The 24181-nt window shown below is 41.6% G+C and overlaps 1 protein-coding gene across 2 annotated transcripts in view; it reads right to left on the reverse strand.

Moving 5' to 3' along the window:
• CDK5RAP3 (CDK5 regulatory subunit associated protein 3) overlaps window positions 1-24181 on the reverse strand; it is a 613925-nt gene that overhangs the window by 194978 nt on the left and 394766 nt on the right. For both annotated transcript variants that reach the window (XM_044055301.1, XM_044055302.1), the window contains exons 9-10: window positions 15327-15455; window positions 14205-14286 (exon numbers count right to left, since the gene is read on the reverse strand). In XM_044055301.1, coding sequence (XP_043911236.1) covers window positions 14205-14286; window positions 15327-15455 — 211 coding nt within the window. The remainder of the gene's footprint in view (window positions 1-14204; window positions 14287-15326; window positions 15456-24181) is intronic.

Genomic DNA, 24181 nt, shown 5'->3' on the forward strand with positions numbered 1-24181 from the left:
TGAAGAATCTGCATGTGAAGGCACGCCAAGGGTCAGAGATTAATCGTGGCCACCATGGACCCCAATGCCCTTAATACTATCCCTGCTGTCAGGAACTGAACTTGAAGAATGCAAAGAACATGTAGCTTCAGAGTTTGTATCCTGTCTGAAGTAAGAAAAAGTTTGGTCTCAATTGTGTCTAAGCATGCCCCAATAAAGTCTACGTTTGGACTAGGGCCAGAAATGATTTGTTGAGATTGATGGTAATGCCTAACCTCTGGGCTAGGAGAAGAAAGGAAACCGTTGCATGACAAAGCCTCAAACAGATGACCTACGCAGACCGTCTCAAAAAACTCCAGCTTTACTCCGTTGCATATCGCCTACTCAGAGGTGATCTCTGCCTAACATACAAAGCTATAGCAAACCCAGAGCTGTTGGACATGCTCCACTTAAAGAAATCCCAATCACTCCGAGCTACACGCTCTAGGGACCTAAACCTTGTCACCACAATAAACAGAACATGCCGGAGGGATAGATTCCTGTCCCAGAGACTTCCCATACACTGGAATAAACTACCTATCTATATCAAACAAAGCTCCTCATTAGCACTCTTCAAGAAAAATCTTGATGATTGGATGGGAAATAGTAAATTAACTCCGGGGATCACTTCTGTGGCTCTGCTCGACACTGTCACAGGAAAATAATTTTCTTGGGTGGCAAAAGCCAGGGTACCTTTTTGGCTGGGCTTGTATAGGCCCTAGGGCAGATAGCCTAGTACCTACCTATGAATCACTTTGGTAAACACCCTGGGGGCTGTGGTGAGACCAAAGGGAAACGCTCCTAACAGGTAATGATTGGCTCCTAGCCAGAAGTGGAGAAACCTCCGAGAGTGCCTGTCCATCTTGATGTGATAGTACGCATCCTTGAGGTTGATCAAGCACATCCAATCGCTCTCCTGCAGGAAGGGCAAGATAGATTGAAGGGTGACCATCTGGAACTTCATCTTGGCGACTGACAGGTTGAAGGCGGAGAGATCCAAAATAGGTCTTAAGTCCCCTGTTTTCTTTGGCACCAAAAAGAACCTGGAATAAATGCCTGATCCAGAGTGGTCTAGGGGGACAGGCTGGATGACTCGCTTTCTTAGCAGCTTTGCGATTTCCAGTGCTGCATCCTCCCTGTGCACGGGTGGGATGTCCAGGAGGTATTTGAGAGGTGGAGGTGACTATAGAAAGGGGATTGAATAGCCTCTGGATATAATTTGCAACACCTAACGATCTTTTGTAATGGACTCCCACTCCGTTAGGTGTAGTAAAAGATGGCCTCTGACTGCCTCAAAGAGACGAGCAGCTAGGCAACCCTAGAGGGTTGCTGGGTGGGTCTGTCCGTGAAAGGCTCTCGAGACCCATAATTTCTCAAAACTCCTCTGCCTCTAGGGCAGTGTCTATCAAATCCCCCTACACCTCTGGAGGAAGGTGAGTCCTGAGTGTCCCGGGGAAAGCTCTAAGATTTCCTGAACCACATCTTCTTGGTCCCTCACTGATTCCTAGAGAAGGATCACTGAGGGTCCGAGAAGTGGATCCCGATGGCAGACAGCGTTTTCCCATCCTCCTCACTCTGAACTAATGTGCCACGTACAGACTTCCCAAAAAGGGAGGAACTTCGTACGGGGTACTGGTAAATGATGCCTTAAAGGGTTCTGAGAACTGACAGAGCCGAACCCAGGCATGTTGCCTGATGGCAACGTCTGTACCAGCAGCTCTAGCGGCTCCCTCCGTGGGGTAGGAGAGGTGATACATAGAGGTCTTCAGCACTGAATTTAGGGTTGGCTGCACCAAGACAACCTACACACAGAGTGTAGCCATCAGCTGAGGAGAACTTTTGGCCACCTTTCTGTGCACTTTCTGAAGCCAGGCTTTGGAGATTCGGACATGTCCCAACCTAGGCCCAGCACACACACAGTCACACAGACCATGCACACAGAAAGATAGAGGGGAAAAATATATACTTTCTTTTTTTCATAGGGTAGGTAGAAAGCAGAACAGAGATGAAAAGAGATTTGACCAAAAAAGAGCTCTTACCACTACTTTTGCAACAAAGAGCATGGCTCACGATGCGGACTGAAATGAGGCAAATGAGATCTGGGGGGAAGGAAGGAAACAGGAGCATTATGGGTAAGGGGAGGAGCTTTGAGCATGGATCAGATGCTGGATATGCGGCCGAGACGGATCCGGGAACCCACAAGTCGAAGACCAAATGAAGAAGACTACTTCAGATGAAAGGGATAAACCAAAGGCTAAAAGTCTTCTGTAAGGCTTGCTGGATGGGTGAGCTAGTAGAGTGCTAGTGGGACTCTGCCTAAGAGGCTTCTCCAAAAGGGGAAGTCAGAGTAAGGGGAATCAAACTCATCACAGCCAAAATAGGGCTATGAGAATGACCCTGGCATTGCTATATTGGCTTTCTGAAAGAATTTGGGAATGAAAAAGACAGGTGGAGATACATACAAGAGATCTGGAGGTCATTCATGATTTAACATTACTCTTGGGAGACAGACACATAAGGGGTGCAAGGGAGCGGAAGTCACTGCAGTTAGCACTGGTCAAGGTAGAAAACAGGTTGCAGTCAGGCTTGCTCTTCAGGAGAAAACCGCCTTTGCCAGTGTCCACCTGAGAGTAGACTTGTCTTGTGCTGCATCAACAGACATTGTCTGTCTCCTAACTATTTGGCTTCTCCAGGTATATGGGCAGCAACTAGAAAGCAGTGGAAGGACTTGGCCCATTCCTATAACTTTATCACCTCTCAACACAGGAGACGAGGAATTCCACCCTAGCATGTTTATATGCCAGAGCATTAATATGTCATTACAGTGCATGTCAAGCATCTATCATGGAAATTAATCCTAGAAAGCCTGCAAGGAAAGGAGAACAGTCGCCATTTCAAGGATGTCGACATGTAGACTGGCCTCACTGTGTGTCCATGCACCCTGGACTGTCAGTCTCAGATAATGCCCTCTTCACCACAAAGCTGAGACATCCATGGTGATGGTCATCTCAGGGTTGGGAATTTGAAAAGGACTACCAAGACGGCGGTCACAATCAAGAAACCAACATTCTGCAGCTTTCCAACAAGTTTTGGAAATTGTGCTTGAATTGACATTATGTCTCAGTACTGTTTATACTTGGACTGAAAAGACCAGTAGAGGATTCTCAGGCTGTGCCTTACAAACAATATTAGAGAAACTGCAGCATTCACGAGCCCCGGTGCCCTAGGGCACAACTGCAAATGCTGTTTTGCAATTATAAATCTTAACTGTTCAAATAATGGAAGGACTTCTGTCTTGAGAAAGACTGATGTTGCAAAGAGGGGTGTATACTAAACCTATGAATCTTATTATCTGCATGGCCCGTATCTGAGATTTGGAAATGTATACTGTGGTTTCCAAGATATGGGACTGGTAGAGAGGAGAATTCTATTTGGTTTACAAACAAAAAATTACAACAAATAAGAAATCTCGAGAATCAGAGTTGTCATGGCAGTGACAGTGGGGAACCACAGTTACATTCATCACCTTTGTCTGTCTCCTGAGACTCTTCTTACTTAAGCTCTTGACTTGCTCCCATGAAGGGGGGGATTATCCTGAGAGGTAGCGGTTCAGGAAGATTCTGGCACAGATGAGGGATTATCCTGAGAGACAGCGGTTCAGGAAGATTCTGGCTCAGATGAGGGATTATCCTTAGAGGTAGCGGTTCAGGAAGATTCTGGCTCAGATGAGGGATTATCCTGAGAGGTAGCGGTTCAGGAAGATTCTGGCTCAGATGAGGGATTATCCTGAGAGACAGCGGTTCAGGAAGATTCTGGCTCAGATGAGGGATTATCCTGAGAGGTAGCGGTTCAGGAAGATTCTGGCTCAGATGGGGGATTATCCTGAGAGATAGCGGTTCAGAAAGATTCTGGCTCAGATGAGGGATTACCCTGAGAGACAGCGGTTCAGGAAGATTCTGGCACAGATGACATCTTATGTTTCTGCCTGAGGAACTCTGGTCTTCTGTCTCAGTGTTGTGAAGTGGCCAGAGGCTCAAATACTAGCTGGAAATGGTATTGGGCTGAAACACGTAGCACAGCTAGCATTGAAGGTGACATCTACAACAAAGGCTGCAATGTTGAGCCTAAGACCAGCATTGATGAATGATACACGAGGACACAATTGGGTTGGAGTGCATGGCTATACTTAGAAAGGCCCTGGTGGTCATTAGCCTAGTATATACTTATGAATCTAAACAGAACCTAGGAAATGAGGGTGGGTGGGCCTAGTATATACCTATGAACTTAAACAGAACCCGGAGAATGTGGGTGGGTGGCTGTACCTCCTCCAAAAGACTTGTCGCTGGTGCTGACCCCAGGATTCAGTCCTTGGGACACTCTTCTTTGGCTATTACTTTTCACAGGGCACAGCACATGTCCATGGCTGACCACGTATGCAGATAACTGTAAACTTGGTGCTACCATAAACTCTTCGGAGAGCACCAAAATCCTCTGCGAGGGCCTGCCCCAAATAAACAGCCAGTCTCAAATGCCAAGAAATGTATAATCATGTCTTTCAGTAAGCATAATTCTCTTGTAACTATCACAATAACAATGCACCTTTGAAAGTCAATCCCATAGTCAGGGATCTGGGAATCCTACGTTGACAATGAACTGTCCTTTGATCACTAGGGGGAAAAGTTTTACAGACCATCTGCTTGGGGCATCTATTGTGGTGCACAGTGTCATCAAAACAGGAAAATTTAGATCACAGACTGCATGCCATTGCAGGGCTCCACACTTGAAAGTGTAAAATATGGCTCTAGGTGATTTGGTTGTGTTGACTAATGTCACTAAATGAGCATGTGTATTTGCCAGTGATAAGTGGGGTGAGGACTAAACCTACTCTGACTTATGCCAGGGACCCACGCTAATGATGAGAGCAGTGCGTGTGCCCACCATAAAACCCAGCACCCTGGGTCAATACTCTACTGACCGTCTGGCATCTAGTTAACCAGCTTGGGTTATCTGGGTTAGCTCTGTTGAGTGAATGTTGGACGTAAAACTAGTGACTCTGCCAAACATGAACTAAGAATTGCTGCACTCAATGTAGGTTCACTAAGAGGACAGAGCTTGGAAGCAGATGACATGATGATATGAGGAGGCTGGACATCCTGTGTTTCCAGGAGACAAAAGGAAAGATCAGTGCAGCATGGCCACTTGCTTTGGGATCCAGAGTCTACTACTCAGGTGGAGGACAGGCTAGAAATGGTGTGAGAATTGTGGTGAGGGAGAGGCTTCAGAAGACAGTGAGGGATATCATCAGAATTACTGACAGACCCGTGGAACACTCCAGCCTAATGATAGGGCAGTATTCATAATCTCAACCAATGCCCCACAACAGTTGTAAGACCTACTACATAAAGCAGGACAACTTGAATTGATGTTGATCATGGATGACTTGAATGCAGATATCGGGACAGACAGAACAGGATATGATGACTGCCTGGGTCCACATGGGTGGGGCAACAGGAATAAACAAGTAGAGGACATTCTAGATTTCTGTCTGGCAAATGGCTTGATGGTGATCAACACATGGTTCAGAAAGAGAAACAGTCACAAGGTCACATACAAGAGTGGCCAATATGCAACTCAGGTAGAGTTCCTCTTAGTACGGAAAAGGCATTGGGGTCGACTCTGCAATTACAAAGTGATCCCCAGTGAAACAATCAGCCCACAGCACAAAGACCTGGAAGTTGGCTGCAGAGAAAGCACAACCGTTCAAGGAATTGTTCAGGCCTCTAGCACCTCAAGTAGAAGAGGAAATTGGTGGAGTTGAAGAAGAATGACAGAATCTCAAAACAGCATGTGTGAGAACTACAGAACAGATATACAAGTAAACCAGATATGGAAATAAGGTACACAAGGAAATCTAGTGGTGGAATGCAGAAGTCCCGGAAGTCATCAAAGGAAAGAAGTAGAGCAGGAAAAAGTAGGAGATAGAAAAGATGGACCAGGCTGAGAAGTAATACTGGAAATGGTAAGTGAGTGGTTAAGAGAGAAGATGCAATAGCAAAAACACGGCATAAGTAGCACTCTAGCAGCTTTTGGAAAGTGACTCGGCAGATGGCACCAAATACTATAGAAGGTTGTAAGGCAAAGACAGAAAGATAAAGAAGCTAATCAGTCACCCTTCATAAGGGATGCCAGAAACAACCTGCTCACCAGTCCACAGGACATCAATAGCAGATGGAAGGAGTACTTCCAGCAGGTTCTGAAAGAACATAACCCGTCAGAAGCCGTACTGTCAGATACGGCCTACGATGAGAGAAGAAGAGTAGTAGCCCACCCTAGAAAAAATAAGAGATGAGATCACGGCAGATGTGAAAACGAGGTTGGATTAGACAGGGAAGAAATGGCTGCTGAGGATTTCCAGGGCACTATGCAGAGGAAGGTGTATCCCCAGTGACTGCAAAACAAGCAGACTAGTTCCAGTGACCAAGAACAAAGGGGACATTCACAACTATGGGCAGTATACAGGTATCAAACTCATATCACACTGCAATAAAGTGCTGGTGAGGGCGATTGATAAATGAATACATAGTGTAGTAGAAAGTAAGGTGGGAGATGAACAGTTTGGATTCAGATCAGGATGCAGCACAACTGACCCAATGTCTGCAGTGAGACAGATGGCTGAGAAGAAGCTAGATATGAGGAAAAATTTAAACTGGGCATTCCTAAACTTGGAGAAAGCATATGCCAAGGTCCCATGAAAGCTGATTTGGGCAGCCCTGCTCTGGTTCAAAGTAATGTGATATGAGTTTGATACCTCTAAATTCCAGGGAAGCAAATAGTGTGGGAAGAAATAGCCAGGGAATTGTTATGGCTATGCTTGTATAGGCCCTAGGGCTGATAGCCTAGTACCAACCTATGAACATTGTTAGAATTAGTTCAGGCTATGTACAATGACACAACGATTAATGTCTGAATAGTGTTTGGACTCACAGAGAGTTCTCGGTGGGAGTGGGAGTGCATAAAAGTTCGGCTCTGAGCCCACTACTGTTTGTACTGGTGATGGATTACATTAACAAACAAATCAGACGGGAAATATCAACAACATTGCTGTATGCAGATGATGTGGCATTACAGGCGGACTCTGAGCAAGAACTTCAGCAAAGGATGGTGAATGGAATGGAAAACTGAAGGCTCATGGGATGAAGCCGAGTACAGATAAGGCATTTGCAATGACAGCAAATGGGGAAATCAGAAGAAGCTGAGAACTGAGATAGAAGGGAAAATAGTGGAACAGGTTAACAGCTTCAAGTGTCTGAGAGGGATGGTTAAGGAGAAGGGAAGTCTGAATGAGGATGTCAAAACTAAAATCAGAGCGGCTGCAGCCAAATGGCACAGATTGTCAGGTATAGTGTATGACAGAAGAATGCCAAAGAAGCTGAAAAGTAAGGTGTATAAAACAGTGGTGCGACCAGTACTACTGTAAGGTACAGAAACCTGGGCAGTAAATGCAGAGCAGTTGAGGAAGTCAGAGGTGATGGAGATGAAGTGTTTGAGATGGATGGTAGGATGCACACTGTGGGCAGACAAAGAAATGAGGACATAACAGCAGAAGCCAAAGCAGCTCCAACTGCAGAAAAGGTCACACAAAACAGATTACCTTGGTTTGGACACGTGAGGAAAAGCAGAAAATAATTTGGTGAAAAAGATTTGGGATAGACAGGAAGAAGAAAGAGGAAACAAGGGCATTCAGCAAAGAGGTGGACGGACTGTGCGAGAGAAGACCTGCAGCAGTCAGGCATGAGTGTCGAAGAAGGTAGGACAGTGGCACTGAATAGACAGAGTGCAACAGCTGGCATGACACCCCAACCTCAAGCAGAAAATGGGAAAAAGGAGGGTGGTGATGATGATGATGATGACGTTCTAGGACCAGAGATGTAATCATTCCACTGTACTCGGCTCTCACCACGCTGATCATTAAATACAACTCCATTTGGTACAGAGTCGCAGCACCCTAACCTGTCAGAGCTAGTACATATTCGCAACTCCAATGTCAGTGTGAATGCCTGCAAATAAAGCATGTTGGGGATAGCTATGCATCACAGAGAATACTTCTAAGGAACTGTCTTCCGGTCCACATAACAGGAAGTACTTCTCTTACCATGAGAACGTACGAAGCTAGACTTCTTAAAATTCTTAAAGGTGAGCAACTACCTATAAACCCATGAAACACATGGAATTTACTAACTGAGTAAAATGCAAATGTAACATCTTTCAGATGTTCAAATGAGTAAGCCAGAAGCCAAAGCAGTCCTGTTTTTCCGTCTTACAGAACAAAAAGAAGTAAAACACAGTTTAACTATGAAAACAAGAATGTAGCTTCTAAGAAGCAATGAATCAATTAAAATTCCAGTCGAGAACAGAGAAGAAATAATAAAAAGCATTGCCCAACATTAGAACTACACACCACCACCTACTAGCTCCATAGACACATGACTACCCATGAATATCTTCTTGAAGACACAGACATTTCAGACATTTGAATCCGAATGAAAAGAAAAAAAAAACATGCTTTTGTTTAAAAGAAAACATTACTTCATAACGACTCCAACTTTTTCCATTATATTCATGGTGGCCTTAACAGGAAAGAGACACTGGCTGCTTTAAGAACTTACCAGGCACAACCAGAAGATATATATAAAAGTTTAAATTATAGGTGTCTAACAGAGGCCAACAAAATTATGCTTATTTTTTGGCGACCCGATGATTTCATGAAGCCACAATTTATAGATAGCCAGTAAATGAAAATAAACATTCAAGACACCATGTCCTTGAACAAACAGTATAAAGTAAAACCAGCGAAGACTTCATCATGTGAGACAAAGAAACAATATCCTGCTTTATAGTGTCTGAATTTGACCTTAGTTACAAATGACTTTTACAGAAATAAGAACTGTGTTGGCAAAACAGGGAGAGGAAAAAATACTGTCCATCAGAGCTGTAATAATGCCTGTGTCACGATATTTAAACGCTTGCGACTTGGAACTGACAAAATCAGAAATGTCTGCACATTGACTGAAGACTAGACCTGGCTTTCCCTGGCTTTTTCCACACAGCTTTCTCATTTTCAGAAGTAATTGCTGCACATACTTTTTCTGCCAGAAAAAGTGAACCAGCACAAAAAACGGCAAATAAACTCAAACATGCCTTTCCTACACCGAATCTGAAACCAGAAGAAACAAGAAATAGAAATCTGCTTTGCATGTGACTAATAGTTGCAAACTTTAAAATGTACAGTCTTCTTTTGGCTTTTCCTGGTTAGGGCTCACCATAGTGGAACTCCGGTCCGCTAATGACTGGCAGTAGATTTTTATGTGCCGAGTTGCCGGCCTTGACACACAACCTCCAACGAAGGTACTCCCATTCACGCATGTCTCCACACAGAAGACGCTCTAGCTGAGAATCAAACAGGACAACATCTTACTGTGAGGCGACGGCGACAACGCTACAGGTGTCAATAAGTTTTCTGTACCAATATCAAACAGTAAGAGACTTCAATCAGAATAGCTAAGTACATGTAGGAAATTAAAACCGTTTTTCCTTATATTCATTTGTGAAATTAAATCTGTTTTTCCTTATATTAATTTGTGAAATTAAATCTGTTTTTCCTTATATTAATTTGTGAAATTAAAACCGTTTTTCCTTATATTAATTTGTGAAATTAAAACCGTTTTTCCTTATATTAATTTGTGAAATTAAAACCGTTTTTCCTTATATTAATTTGTGAAATTAAAACCGTTTTTCCTTATATTAATTTGTGAAATTAAAACCGTTTTTCCTTATATTCATTTGTGAAATTAAAACCGTTTTTCCTCATATTAATTTGTGAAATTAAATCTGTTTTTCCTCATATTAATTTGTGAAATTAAAACCGTTTTTCCTCATATTAATTTGTGAAATTAAATCTGTTTTTCCTCATATTAATTTGTGAAATTAAATCTGTTTTTCCTCATATTAATTTGTGAAATTAAATCTGTTTTTCCTTATATTAATTTGTGAAACAGATTGATAAAATCCAGACCTTGCTTTTGATGCCCAGACTCTGCTGCAATGTTGCCAATGAACTTAGAAATTATTAAAGCACTTCTTCTAGATTTGTAATAATTATGAAAGCACTTCTTTTAGACTTTCAATGTTTCACAAGAAACGTTTTATTCAGTTTCTTTAAAAGCAACTGTGAATGATTTTCTTAATAAATTAACGAACCAAGTGGTAATGCACCCGTATGAGCCAATCACAAACTGATTTGAATGAAAGACTACTTTGTTGCAAATGCCGGTGATTGGAATGTACTAACATTATATTTTAGGACTTTTTTCCTGCTATTCTATGCACTGAGTCAGTTTTAGAACTGCTAGACAAATACAGTGCACTAAAGAAATAACAATGATGTATTTACTATGAGAATTTAACAAAAATATTCCTAGCCGTGAAAGTTATTAAAATTGCATTTTTATGCTTATAATTATGTGTAAGGGTGGATACTTACACACGCTTATACATAATTTGACTCTTTAGGGGCGGCACAGTGGCTAGTGTTGTCACCTCACAGCAAGAGGTTCCCCGGTTCAATTCTCAGCTGAGGTGCCTTCTGTGTGGAGTCTGCAAATCCTTTCTGTGTTCGCGTGGGTTTCCTCCAGGTGCTCTGGTTTCCTCCTACATTCCAAAGACATGCAGTAGGTGGACTGGACACACTAAACTGGCCATACGTGTGAGTGTAAATGCGAATGTGTGGAGTGGAAGAACTACCATGGCAGGGCTAGCCACCCGGTGGTGTAAACCTTGCCTGTAGATGATTGTCACTGTTGAAGTGACACCCGACCCCATGTCCAAAAATAGGAAAAAGGGGTTGTGGATGGACGGATGAATTATGTGTAAGAGCGGAACATGTTACTATGAAATACACTGAAATATATACTGAATAAAAAAGGAAGAAAAGAAAAGAAACGTAGACTGATACAGCATTAAAAATACTAAATATGGTACAATACTGCCTACAACGTGGTGCAATAGAATAAATGGGCTTTTATAAATTCACTGACAACTTTATAAAAAACTTTGCTCTTTTAATGGGGGTAACTAAAAGTCATTGCTGCATGATACCACATGCTAAAATACATGAAAGAATTGCTACCTGTACACAGTACAGATTAGATTATAACCAAAAGGACACCCAAGAACAGGCGAATTACAGAAGACCTTAAAATAAAACTACCCCCATGTATAAGATGGCAAACCAAAATGCACTGGCATTTCATGACGCACTTTCAAATGGGAAAAAGGACGGCCACTTGTAAATACCGTTGTCTGTTTGCAATCAGACTGCTTTACATATGTCCACATATGTATCACCTCAATATATTTTCTTTAGAGTACTAAAATGGATTACATTTTGTGGGACAAATTTGCAAACAGCTTTTCTTTATTTTAAAATATGTCTAGCAGTATGTGACAGAACTTCCACACCCACTGAGGGGGAAATGAGTACCAATTAATAAGGAAATGAGTACCAATTAGTAGGGAAATGAGTACCAATTAGTAGGGAAATGAGTACCAATTAGTAGGGAAATGAGTACCAATTAATAAGGAAATGAGTACCAATTAGTAGGGAAATGAGTACCAATTAGTAGGGAAATGAGTACCAATTAATAAGGAAATGAGTACCAATTAGTAGGGAAATGAGTACCAATTAGTAGGGAAATGAGTACCAATTAATAAGGAAATGAGTACCAATTAGTAGGGAAATGAGTACCAATGAGTGCAATTTTGTTATAGTGGATTTACTGCAAATCAGCAAATGAAATGGTATCAGAAATACTTGTTCCAGGGACCTAAACCTGTTCTACAACATCGAGTGAACAGTGTGGAGGGACATAGGATACCACGGCTCTGGAACAGACTCCCCAGGCCACATAAAACAAAGTTCATTCCTGTTCATATTCAAGCACAACTTAGATCGATGGATGGGAAGCAGAAAATTTACCCCAGGACTGCCACCTGTATTACTAATGGACAGAGGCAGTTTCTAAATGCTTTATCCTATGCATGGATCCCTTCAAATTATCTATGGAATGATCCCAGATATTCTCATTAGGGGTAATATATAAGTATCGACCATGGGATGGGAAAGGCCAGTCTATAACAAAATGGGAGAGCTTATTTTGAGCACAAAAAGGGAAACTAGCTGGGCGTAAAATGACCCGCAAGGGCAGCTAGCCTTGTACGTAGCTATGAAACTATTACAAATAGCTGACAAACATATTTCTCAGCTGTTATGATTTAGGCATAGATTCAGCCATGCCCATCTGAGACTTACCAATGTTCTTCATAAAGTTAGGCCTGTTTAAAGTCCATACACCGTTATGGACTCTACTATCTCATGAACCTTTAGCCTAAAATGGGAGGGTGCTTCTTTTTCTGATATTCTGTTATGATTTGTAATTGTCAGAGTTACGAGTTTTAATGAACAGAAGCTTAGAGGTAGGAGCACAGGACACATCAGCAATCGATTATGCATGCTTAGAAGTAGGAACACAGGGCACATTAGTAATCAGTTATACACAAAAAAAAAGTAGTGTTGTATCTTTCGGCTTTTTCCCGGTTAGGGGTCGCCACAGCGGAACTCCGGTCCGCTAATGATTGGCAGCAGATTTTTACGTACCAAGTTGCCAGCCCTAACGTACAACCTTCAACGAAGGTACGCCCATTCACGCATGTCTCCACACAGAAGACGCTTTAGCTGAGAATCAAACAGGACGTCTTACTGTGAGGCGACAAGGCTACCGCAGCACCACCACCACAGAATACAACAAAAATGTAGTGTATATTCAAAAAAATGGAAATAGGTAAGGACATATGAGAAAGTGACATTTTTGGGCATAGCTTTTGAAAAATAGCAGCTGAACCTGGTTTATCAAAAAGTTAACATTCTGCCAATATTTTATTTAGCATTTGGAAGAAAGTTTTACGATTACTTCATGATTTATCATAAGAATGGGCACTACACCATTATGAAATTTAAGTAAAACAAAGGATAGATAAAAGTCATCACACAAAATAAGGACATACATACTACATAGGATAATTAAATTCTTAATAAGATATCCATCTTACTGTATATATTATTTTTGCTTATGCCACGTACACTGATGCATGTGTAAAATGAAAAAAATTTGACAGCATGATTAATTTACAAGATCTGACATCTGACAAGTGTATCTTGACATATATAAGAAACAATATTTAGTATCTGATATGTGAGATACAAAATGGCATGTGATATTTTGTCTTTGTAAAACTGCAACTAACGACTGGTTCAGAAAATAATTTAAAGAAGGGCAGAGCCAGGTTTATTTATATGTTAAATCTATCCTCTTAGCTGAAAACACAAATCTCTTTTGATATGTAAACAAATTTGTGGAGGTTTGATAGATGTGATTGGGATGTCATTTGTTATGACTGGATTGTGTGTATACGTCTCTTTAAATCAAGACAACTTCAACATTTGACTGCAACTACATAATTAGCCTTGAGAATGTAAATGAAGGTACTGCAGAACACTTATGCTGACATTAGCAAAGGCTGTTTCACGGAAAAGAATGCAACTTTAATTGACAAATATGTGCTGAAATACGTAGGTCACCTGCTAGACTTTATCTGCCTCAAAAACAGATGACAAAGGGAAGTAAGACAGGAACATATGACAAGTACCATGGAATGAGATCTTCAAACAGTGGCACATTTTATGAAATGGACTGTTAAAGCCCAAGTGTTTGATATGTTCTAAGCGATCAGTAGGATTTATCTCACTTTTCATGCTTTTAAATTAATAGATAAGCAGCTTGATTAGGTTGTGCCTTATTACAGTATAAATTCCTTCACTTTCCTGCTTACAATTTGAGCACACCATTTCATCCTTCATGCCTCTAACTATATAACAGTTTATATGTTCACCTTATGAATAAATCATCTGTTTGTCTTGTCTACCAAAATCAGTGAGTCATGATATCTTACAGATTGCACTTGCCTATCATGGGACTGTCACTTGTACAACAGTTGCTCATTTCAATGGTTAGCTTTCAAATTAAGTCAGCTGACCTAAGAACATGTGACACACTCCACACTTGATTACTTACCCTCGGAGCCTGCTTCCACCACTTCAATTTCCACTGGGGTAGCCTCATCATCTCCCCAATCTATACCATCGGAACTGGCTTCCTTAAAAAGGGCAGAAAAGAACACCAATCTTGTTATATAAACTGCCTGCATAACATTGTAACAGACACTTGTTAATAATGTTATTCGGCTTTCTACATCGCAAAAAGGTGTTAATGACTTTCTACTTTCATTTTGTCACTGAAAGGTGTAAACTCAAGTTGGAATTCCATACTTCACAAAAGGAATACTCCCCCGATATTAATGACCACTAAATATTTCCATTGAAAGAAGCTTCCCTTTGGAACAGAAGGTACCATGAGGAAAGGGCTTACTTTGGTACTAAAGCTCTAAAGATCATACACAGCAGTGATTCCAACTAAATACCCCTACAGCAGCATGGCCAAAGGACAGCTAAATCACAGCCGCACACTAACTGTACATGGCCAGACAATGTGATAACATGTCTTTACACACATTTTTCAAAAAACAGCTACATGATGCACAAACGCGTATGTGTCAAAAACTATGAAGTAACACATCCTTGTTCAGCCCATCTCTGGGTTACTTGTATGCAAAATGTTGTTGTTGTGTCTTTTGGCTTTTCCCGGTTAGGGGCTGCCACAGCGGAACTCCGGTCCGCTAATGATTGGCAGTAGATTTTTTTACGTGCCGAGTTGCCAGCCCTGACACACAACCTTCGACGAAGGTATGCCCATTCACACATGTCTCCATGCAGAAGACGCTCTAGCTGAGAATTGAACCGGACAGCGTCTTACTGTGAGGCGACAATGCTACCGCAGCACCACCACCGCAGTTAGTCGTATGCAAAATATAATGGCTAAAATCAACCATGGGAATGTAAGCTAGGCTTCTTAAGATCCTTACAGATCAACAGCCTAACAAGTAGCTAAGAACCAATGACGCAGCCCTGGGATACAGCGCACTAGAGGAATACACACTTTCAATTTTCAAAGTATACCGATTCTGCATATAAAGGCCCAAGATGTACAGAACGGTCTGAGAGCCAGCAAGCTACATAACATCTGACCTGATACTATACAAATGAAGTGTAAGGGTTGGTATTAGTAGTAGGTTATTACCTGAGCAATGGGCTGAACTGAGATGCCCCAGTCAATATCTTCTGCTTGACCAGCATCGTCCAAAGAGATTCCGTAACCAGTGGTCTCAGTGTTTGCCGGTGAGATGCTTCCAAAATCACCCCAGTCAATCTGCAAAGATAAGGAATAAAATACAATCACAGTGATAGTCTTCAGATCTCAAAAAGTACAGCAGTCCCGCTGTTAACATGGAGTCACGTCGGCTCACTGTAGACGCTTACCGCAAAGCTAAATGCACTTGAAAATCTTCTATGAATGCCATATAGCAAATTAAAAGGCATTTTATTTATTTATTTATTTTTTTGCATGAAGCAAGTCCCCTGCATCCCCATGTGGGGCACAACTCCTCCAAAATTAGTCGCACAAGAGTGGGAAAAAGTATAAATTTGGTTTTGTTTAAAGTGCCTTTCAGCAAAGTTTTCCATATCAATCTGCATTGGTGGTAAGTATCAGCAACCAATTGCTTGGCTCCCTAATATGCATGCACATTCATGTTTACATTAATATTACAGAAAGGATGATGAAGACAAAAGGCTAATGTCATGACTCCATCTCATCTCAACAGCTGTCAGAAGCTATTGCCTGCACAGTATCTTTGCATCTGCTCAGGGTCATGCCAAACAGCTTGTTTTATTCTAAGTTACAAAGGGGAACCGCAGCATATTTAAATTCTGTAAACAATTCTTAGCTGTACATACGGACAAGCAAATACTTACCATGTATAAAAAGCAACTATTTTTACAAAGATGTGTATGATACTTCACTGCAAGAAAGTTCTTGAAAGGGTGACTAATAAATGAATATGTAGAGTAGTACAAAGTAAGATGGAAGATGACCAGGTTGGATTCTGATAAGGATGCAGCACAACCAAGCAGATAACACAGTGAGGCAGATAGTGGAAAAAAAGCAACTGGGCTTGGAGAAAGGATATAACAAAGCACCAAGAAAGCAGATTTTGGAAGTCCTGCAATGATTCAAACTCCCAGAAATACTGTCAGAATTAGTGCAGGTTACATACAAGGACCCACTAACACAAGTATAAACAAAGTTGGGACTCACAGAGGGGTTCCCAGTGGGAGTGGGTGTGCACCAGTGTTCAGCTCTAAGCCCCACAAAAAATAACCAAACAGATAAAAGAGAACACATTTGAAAATGGAGTACATACAACAGGTGGAGAGTCCCACAGACAGGTGAAAAAAAATGAGCAAACATTTGTGCTCCGAAAGTGGGAAGAAATCAGATTTCTTTTAGGTTTGGGTGCAAGACTGCAGAAGTACTAGTCAGTACAGTGCAATCTGATTTGGGAGTGTCTGGACTGAGGGAGTTAATTGAGAGAGGTTGCAGAGTTTTTTTGGGAGGGGGGTATTATGGAATTTGGCAGTAAGAGATGGGAATGTACCCAGCTGAAGTAGTTTGAAAAGAAGCGACCCTGGGAGTAGCTCAACTCTGTATGGGACTGGGAAACATTTGGCTTTGGAGAAGTTGGTGCAGTGGTGTTCCTGGGGTGGGGGTGGGGAGTAGAAATAAATTGGCAGATTTTGTTTTCAAAAGACAGCAGAGTGGATGAGTTTGTTTTTTAGAGGCCAAGGCTACAATGGGAAGCCTGTATTATAGTTGAGTAAGGACAACGTATTTGCCTAATGCAGTTCTAGATGGTCTGGATAGAAAGGAACATATTTTCCAGTATCAGAATAAAAGAGAAATTATGTTTTTTTCCCCTGGCATTTTCCATGTGGTTATGGACATTAAGTGACTGGTCCAGACAAAAAAACCTATGTATTTGAAGTATGTAGTTGTTTCTTTTGGGGTACCACTGAGATCTGCAATGTTGAATTTTTTTGGAGTTTTTTTTTCACCTTTTGTGATGTTGTAAATATCATTCTTTTTTTTTGTTTGTTTGTTTTGGATGGGTTTAGGAAAAGCTTATGGATGTTTAACCAAGAATTAAGGAAGTGGAGGCTAGAATTAAGCTGGGTTTGAATAGCTGAATGGTAGGGTATGTAATGAAGGATGACCATATCATCTGCATAAAGACTGACTGGAACATCAGGAAGGTTGGAGGGTGGTTTGTTAATAAAGACTGAAGCCCACAGTGGAGTGAGTATAGATCCCTGGGGCACTCTTCTATCAAGGAGTGTTGGAAGTCATAGGAATTAGCTTCTTTTGCCTTTGAAACACCCATTTGTTAAGAAATGTTGGAACCAGGTGACAGTGTAGGGGCTATCCCCAATTTCTTGGAGGAAGTGAAGCAGCAGGAAGTGGTCAATAAGGTCAAATGCTTTATTAAGGTCATTGAATAAAGTTCATGAAAGGTTTCCTTCATCCACGTTGAGCAGGATCTCATCTGTAAGCAAACATACTGTTGCCACTGTGCTCAAACTAACCCAGAATTCATGCTGCTTAAGAGACAGAAGGTGATACAGTTGTATGTAGGAGGACAGCTGGTTGTAGATTAGGTTTTCTAGTATTTTCCCAACTGTGGGTAGGTTGGAGATAAAGCGGAAGTGGGAGGCGTTTTCTAGCGAGGCTGTTTGGGAGGGGGTTTAACAAACTCAGTTCTCCATGTGTCTGGCATGGTGTATTTTTAGTTAAGCAGGGGTTTATTTATTTATAATTGTTTACTGGGGTAGCGCACTGATCTCGGTGGACTATTTGAAGGCAAAGCCCATATGAATACGATCACATAATAAATGAACAAAACATATTAGAAGCTATAAACATATGCTAAAAAACAAATATAAATATACATATTTATAGATGCAAGAATATGATACAACATTTAGTTCAGGAAGCAGTTAATGTCAAAACATGGATGGAAAAATGGAATTATGCTTCACGGAGCTTTATGGATAAGATGTAGCCATAATGACTGAGGTGGCTTATGTTACAGAGATAGCAGCAAATCATTATACAGAGAGGTAGGAAGACATGCAAAGAGGCGAGTGTGAAAAGTCACAGGAAAGGATATCATGAGAAGACAGAGAAACGGTGTGAGCGGCATGCAGAGGGAAGAGGAGTAGAAAACAGAGGAAGTGAGAGAGATGCACAGAGAAGAGAAAAATAGTGTGAAGGAGAGGCAGCAAGTAAAGACGATGACATAATGAGATAAGGAAGGATGAATCAAGGATAAGGGAGAGAGACGCAGGGTTGTAACATGACCTGAGGAGTGCCACCACACTTTGCATCGGTCAAAAGGGGATCCTTGAGCTCTTATTGTATGTCCGATTATTTCTGGATGCCTTTGACTGACAGAAGAATAGAGTCATATAGTTAAGTGCTAGGATGGAGAATGCATGGTCAGTTCAATTAAGTTAGTGGGGGGGGGGGGCTGAGACTGAGAGAGACCCCTGAGATTTTAGTGAAAAGTTTATGAGTGTGAGGGGACAATGTCTCAGGAGAAAGCGCTTTGTGAATTAGTGATCTTGGTAGGAAGTTGGGTCTCAAATGTACTAGGAGACATTTACCTTTGGCGAGAGTTACCCAGTGGTGTTTGTTATTGTGGGAGTTTGTAACTAAGTAATACATTTTAATGGAAATGGTTTGTAAGGTGGTGGCATTTTTCTTTGAGGCTGCAACAATAATGGGTATGACAAAAAACAAAACTATGTACCAAACCATAACAGCAACTATAAACATCTGTAGCTATTCAGCACAACACAATCCAAAACATTAAAACTAATCCAAGTTCATAGTAAGCAATTTCACAGTAATGACTACTGCTTCATCAGACAGTAAATGTATCCCCCCATTCCCCTCTTTTAAAACATGACTCATCCAGTCATAGAACTACTATACAATCACGTCATCATTTAAAATTTCTTATATGACATTGCTACCTTTAAACCTGTTGTAAAAATAATTTTTTCTACATATATTAATTACATTCTTTCATCTCCTTCTGGATCTTGCTTTCAGTACAGGTTTAATAGACAATTTGTCATTTAGTCCACAGACTCTATTTACCCTCATTCTAATAATTAACTTCATCTCACTCGTCTCAGTTATATTCCTTACATGTCCCCCTCTTTCACTGGGTGTGATAGTGTCAATAGCTAAAAACTTAAAACTATGAGATGTATCCTCTAATGAAACGTGCTTAGCAAGTGCATGGTTTTTAATGTTTTGGATTGTGTTGTGCTGAATGGCTACGCATGTTTATAGTTGCTGTCGTGGTTTGGTACCCAGTTATGTTTTTTGCCATCATTTTTCTTACATTTGGACTTGGTGGACCATTTAAATATCCAGTCTGCTACTGTCTTTTGCTGCATTTGTTTTTTTGCATCTGGAGCAGACTGGAACCATGGCAGAAGGGGGGCCTGAGGACCTTGAATTAGATTATACCCCCCTTACCAACAGAAAGGGTTCGATATCCGGAGTGAAGAGATTAGCGGAATATTTAAACAATAATGAAAATCCATTCCTTAAAAGATGGTGAGTGACGTTATTTTACATGACATGCTTAAACAACTGAATAGACTTGAAAACGATCTATTCAAACTAAAAAGGCTGCAAATGCAGTGATATCACTTAGCAGCTTGTAAAACGACAAATAATACCGTGTGGCTTGAGGATCTTAAAATGCCTAAGTATGGTGAGAGGTATGGACTGTTACTATCACAATGGCAGCAGCATAACGTGGAGTTGAGCTTTAATTACATGCACCTACTTATTGACTTCTTTAAACCTGAAGAAGAGAGACTGCTTAAAACAATTGGCATGAAGCAACGTGAACTGTATGACACTTTTTCAGCGGATACTATTGATGAGAGGTTAGAAAAGATGCCAGATACACTGACTATATTTGAGTGGAAAGTATTGCAGCAGAAGGTATGGAAAGTATGAAAAACAGAGCGAGATAAAATTGATTTTGCAGCAGGGCATGTTTTCACTTGGCCACTTCAACAAAGTATCCAAGCAACAGCTACAATGGAGAATGCACTTAGATCTGAAACACCTCCCGTTATTGATGACGTGCACAGAAGCAAGAACAGCCCAGTGAACACAGAAATGGCATCTATACCACAAACAACAAATACGGAGATACAAAAAAACAGCTCCGGAGAAAAATGTGGACTTAGTAGAAAAAAGGTGCTGAACCACTTGAATGCTGTTTTAAGCGTTTCGCTTCCCTCTAACAGCAGTCACAAGATGAAAGAAAAGTACAGTTGTGTACCTACCATAAATGTAGATGGTCAAGTGTATTCAATGTTGCAGTCATTACAATTGGGTTATCCTGCTGGCAGGCTACCCGCAGTCGGCCTGAATTCCAAAGTCTAGGTCCGGCATCGGTTGCTGTCACCTCTTCCCTGACGTCAGTGCACCAGGGGTATAAAAGATGCAGCCGACACCATTTTCTTCAGTTTTTCTTGCCCCAGATGTCGGGTGCCCCTAAAAGGGTAGGCTAAAAATATGTCAATAAAGCATGCATGCACCAAAGTAAATTATTTCTTCATCTACAAGCAAATACACCACATAGGTTGTATAGAATAGAGAAGTACAGATAAGTTCCAGCAAAGATAAGGAGGATGGTGGGAGGGTAACCTGGACTGCAACAGTGAATACACTCGAACATCTACATTTATGGTAGGTACACAACTGTACTATGTTCATCGTGTTTCACTGTTGCAGTCATTACAATTGGGTTGAATCCCAAAGCTAAGGTTGGGAGGCTGGAGCTAAATAGGATTAGGAGCGGCTATGAGGCCCTCCAGAACTGCAGTGGCAAAGCCTGCCCTGGATTTAGAGTAGAGTGGTAAGTGGTAGTACTTTGTAAAAGTGTGCACTGAACACCAGGTTGCAGCCTCTAAAATGTCTTTGGTTGGTACTCCTCTGAGGATGACTGCTGAAGTGGCTGCTGCTCTGGTTGAATGTGGCCTAATGTCCTTAGGCACCGATTTGCCATGCTGTGAATAGCAGAAATGAATGCAGTGTGATGAAAAGGAAAGGCCTTTGTCCAGCATCTCAGTTAAGTATTGTAAAATCTGAGGAATATTTGGCACCATCGTGTCAATTCCTTGTGCCTGGTTCCAAGCACAGAATCTCTTCCATTTTTCAGTGTAAGATTTTTTGGTACTAGGCCTCCTGGCCTCCAAAATAACATCCATCACCGCTTTAGAAAGAGGGGTGTTTTGAATGACTACATTATCCACCATGCTGCCAGATTTAAGGTCTTGAATTGGCTGTGCAGGATCTGATTGTTTTGTTGGGACAGTAAGTGAGGAATTTGAGGTAATGTCCAGGCTGGGCAGTGAGACAGGTTCCTTAGGATTGGGTACCAGTGCTGGCGGGGCCAGTCTGGGGCAATCAGTATCATTTTTGGCTTCTCTTGTCTGACCTTTAGTAGTACCGTGGGGAGGAGAGGCAGTGGAGGAAAGGCATATACTGTTAAGTTTTTCCAGCTGAAAGATAGAGCATCCACTTTTCATGCTTGCTTGTGACTAGTCCTTGTGCAGAATTTTTGTAGTTGGCAGTTGTGAGGGGAGGCAAACAGATCTATGTCCGGGCATCCCCATTTCTTTGTTATCATGCTGAAGACTTGTGGATCCAATTTCCACTCGTGGGGATCCATGACGTTTCTGCTTAGTTCGTCTGCCAGAGTATTGATCTTTCCTGGCAAGAATTGTGCCTGCAGATGTACTTGGTAAGTCAATGCTGTGTCCCACAAAGTCATGGCTAGTCTGCAAAGGGGAAAGGAATGTGTTCCTGCTTGTTTATGTACCACATGACTGTAGTATTGTCCGTCTTTATCAGTAGTTTTCCTGGATGAAATAGATCCTTGAAGGCTGTAAGGGCATTCTGAACAGCTAGCATCTCTTTTTGATTGATATGTAGATGCATTTGGCTTGTGGACTATGTGCCCTGAATACATCTTCCTGCCATGTGGGCCTCCCAGGCATAATCTGATGCATCTCTTGTCAATGTCTGCCTGGCTGTGGGTAAAGTGAATGGCTGCCCCTTGTTGTGGTGACAGGCCTCTGCCCACCATTGAAACTCCTGTTGCAGGCAGGGAATAAGAGTAATTATTGTTTCTAGGCTGTGACAATGTTGAGTCCAAACACTTTTTAGATACCATTGAAGTTTCCTCATATGCAGTCTTGCATATGGAATTAGCAGAATGCAGGATGCCATGAAGTCCAAAGCCTGCAGAATTCTTCTTGCAGATAACTGGGCCTTTGTTGCCAGCAGTTTGAAATAAGTAGACAGTTGCCTTTGTTTGTCTGGCGTGAGATAAGCCATCTGGGCAGTTGTTATTTAAGCTTGCACCCAGGAATATTATCTCTTGAGAGGGTACTAGTTTTGATTTATTTTCGTTTACTGTGTACCCTAGGCATGTTAGTAATCTTTTTACAAATGCCAGACGCTGTAGTAGAATGTCCTTGTTCTCTGCTTGAATGAGGCAGTCGTCCAAGTAAGGATATATTTGCATTCCTCCTTGTCTGCAGAATGCAATTACTGGAGCCAGGCATTTTGTGAAGACCCTAGGCGCAGTAGATAAGCCAAAGGGCAGTGCTGATAATTGGTAGTGCATTGAGCCAGCTATGAATCTGAGGTATCTTCTGCATGATTGTCTGATTGGGACATGCAGGTATGCCTCTTTTAGGTCTAAAGTCACAAGCCAAGCCTTCTTGCCCAGCATGGGCAGAAGCTGCTGCAGAGTCAACATTTTGAATTTTGGAATATCTAGATATGTGTTTAGAATAGATAGGTCCAGTATTGGTCTCCAGGCTTTGTCCTTTCAGGGCACCAAGAACAGTCTTGAGTAAAATCCTTGTCCCTTCTCTTGCTCTGGTACTTGCTGAATGGCCCTCATGTCCATGAGGGATGAAACTTGCTTTTGTGCCTCTGCCCATTGATTTTTTGGCAGGTCTGGCAAACCGTGTGCCCTTGGCAGGGTATGAAAGTGAAACTTGTAGCCTTGTGACACTATGTTCAAGACCCATTTGTCTTGAGTTATTATGTGCCAATTTTGATGAAAAAGTGCTAGTTTTTCCCCTAATGGTGCTGCCCGAAGATAAGTGCTTGGTACAGGCAGGGGGAAGTCATTGGGACTGTTTCCTGTATGGCTGTGATTTGTCTTCTCCGCTTTTGGAGGTAGAAGCACCCCATTGTTTAGACCTGTATGTGCCTTGGGGCTTTGATCTGCCTCTAGGGCATCTATATCTGCCCCTTTATGGCCTGTCTGACACTGGAAAGGACCAATTTTTTGTAGGCCAGTGTCTGCTAAACCTTGGAGGCTGTACCTGTAAGAAATCCTTGACTGTTTGCATAGATTTAGCTTTGTCCTCTATTTTCTTCAACACCTCTTCTGCTTTAACACCAAACAAGGTATCATGCTGCAATAGAGCATCTAATAATTTTGCTTTAACATGATCAGGAAAATTCTGTTCCTTTAATCAAGCATGCCTCCTGATAACAGAACCTGTAACAGCGGCCCTGCAGGAGGCCTCTAAAGAATCAAAAACCACATTGCAAAGTATGCTTTCCCACTTGTTTAGCTGCATGCAATAAATCCTGCATTTCTTTGTTTTCTGCACATTCAGAATTTATCAACATTTTCTGTTTAAGCAGTGACATAATATATTGCTGATATTTAAGCATATGAAACTGGCAATTTAAAGCCCTTATAGCCAAAGTAGCAGAAGTGTAAATCTTTTTTCCCCATCTGTCCAGTGCCCTAGAATCCCTGTCAGAGGGGGTAGGGTTTTTTTTTGCAGTGGAAGCCTCGACTCCTTTGGGACCCTGAAAGATAGTTTCTGGGTCAGCAGCAGGGTTTTTAAAAATAAACTTATGTGAATCAGGAACCCTGTAATATCTGTCTGGCTTAACAGGAGCTGGAG

The sequence above is a fragment of the Protopterus annectens genome, chromosome 13.part0 (assembly GCF_019279795.1).
Source record: "Protopterus annectens isolate FY-2018-M chromosome 13.part0, PAN1.0, whole genome shotgun sequence".
NCBI lineage: Eukaryota > Metazoa > Chordata > Ceratodontiformes > Protopteridae > Protopterus > Protopterus annectens.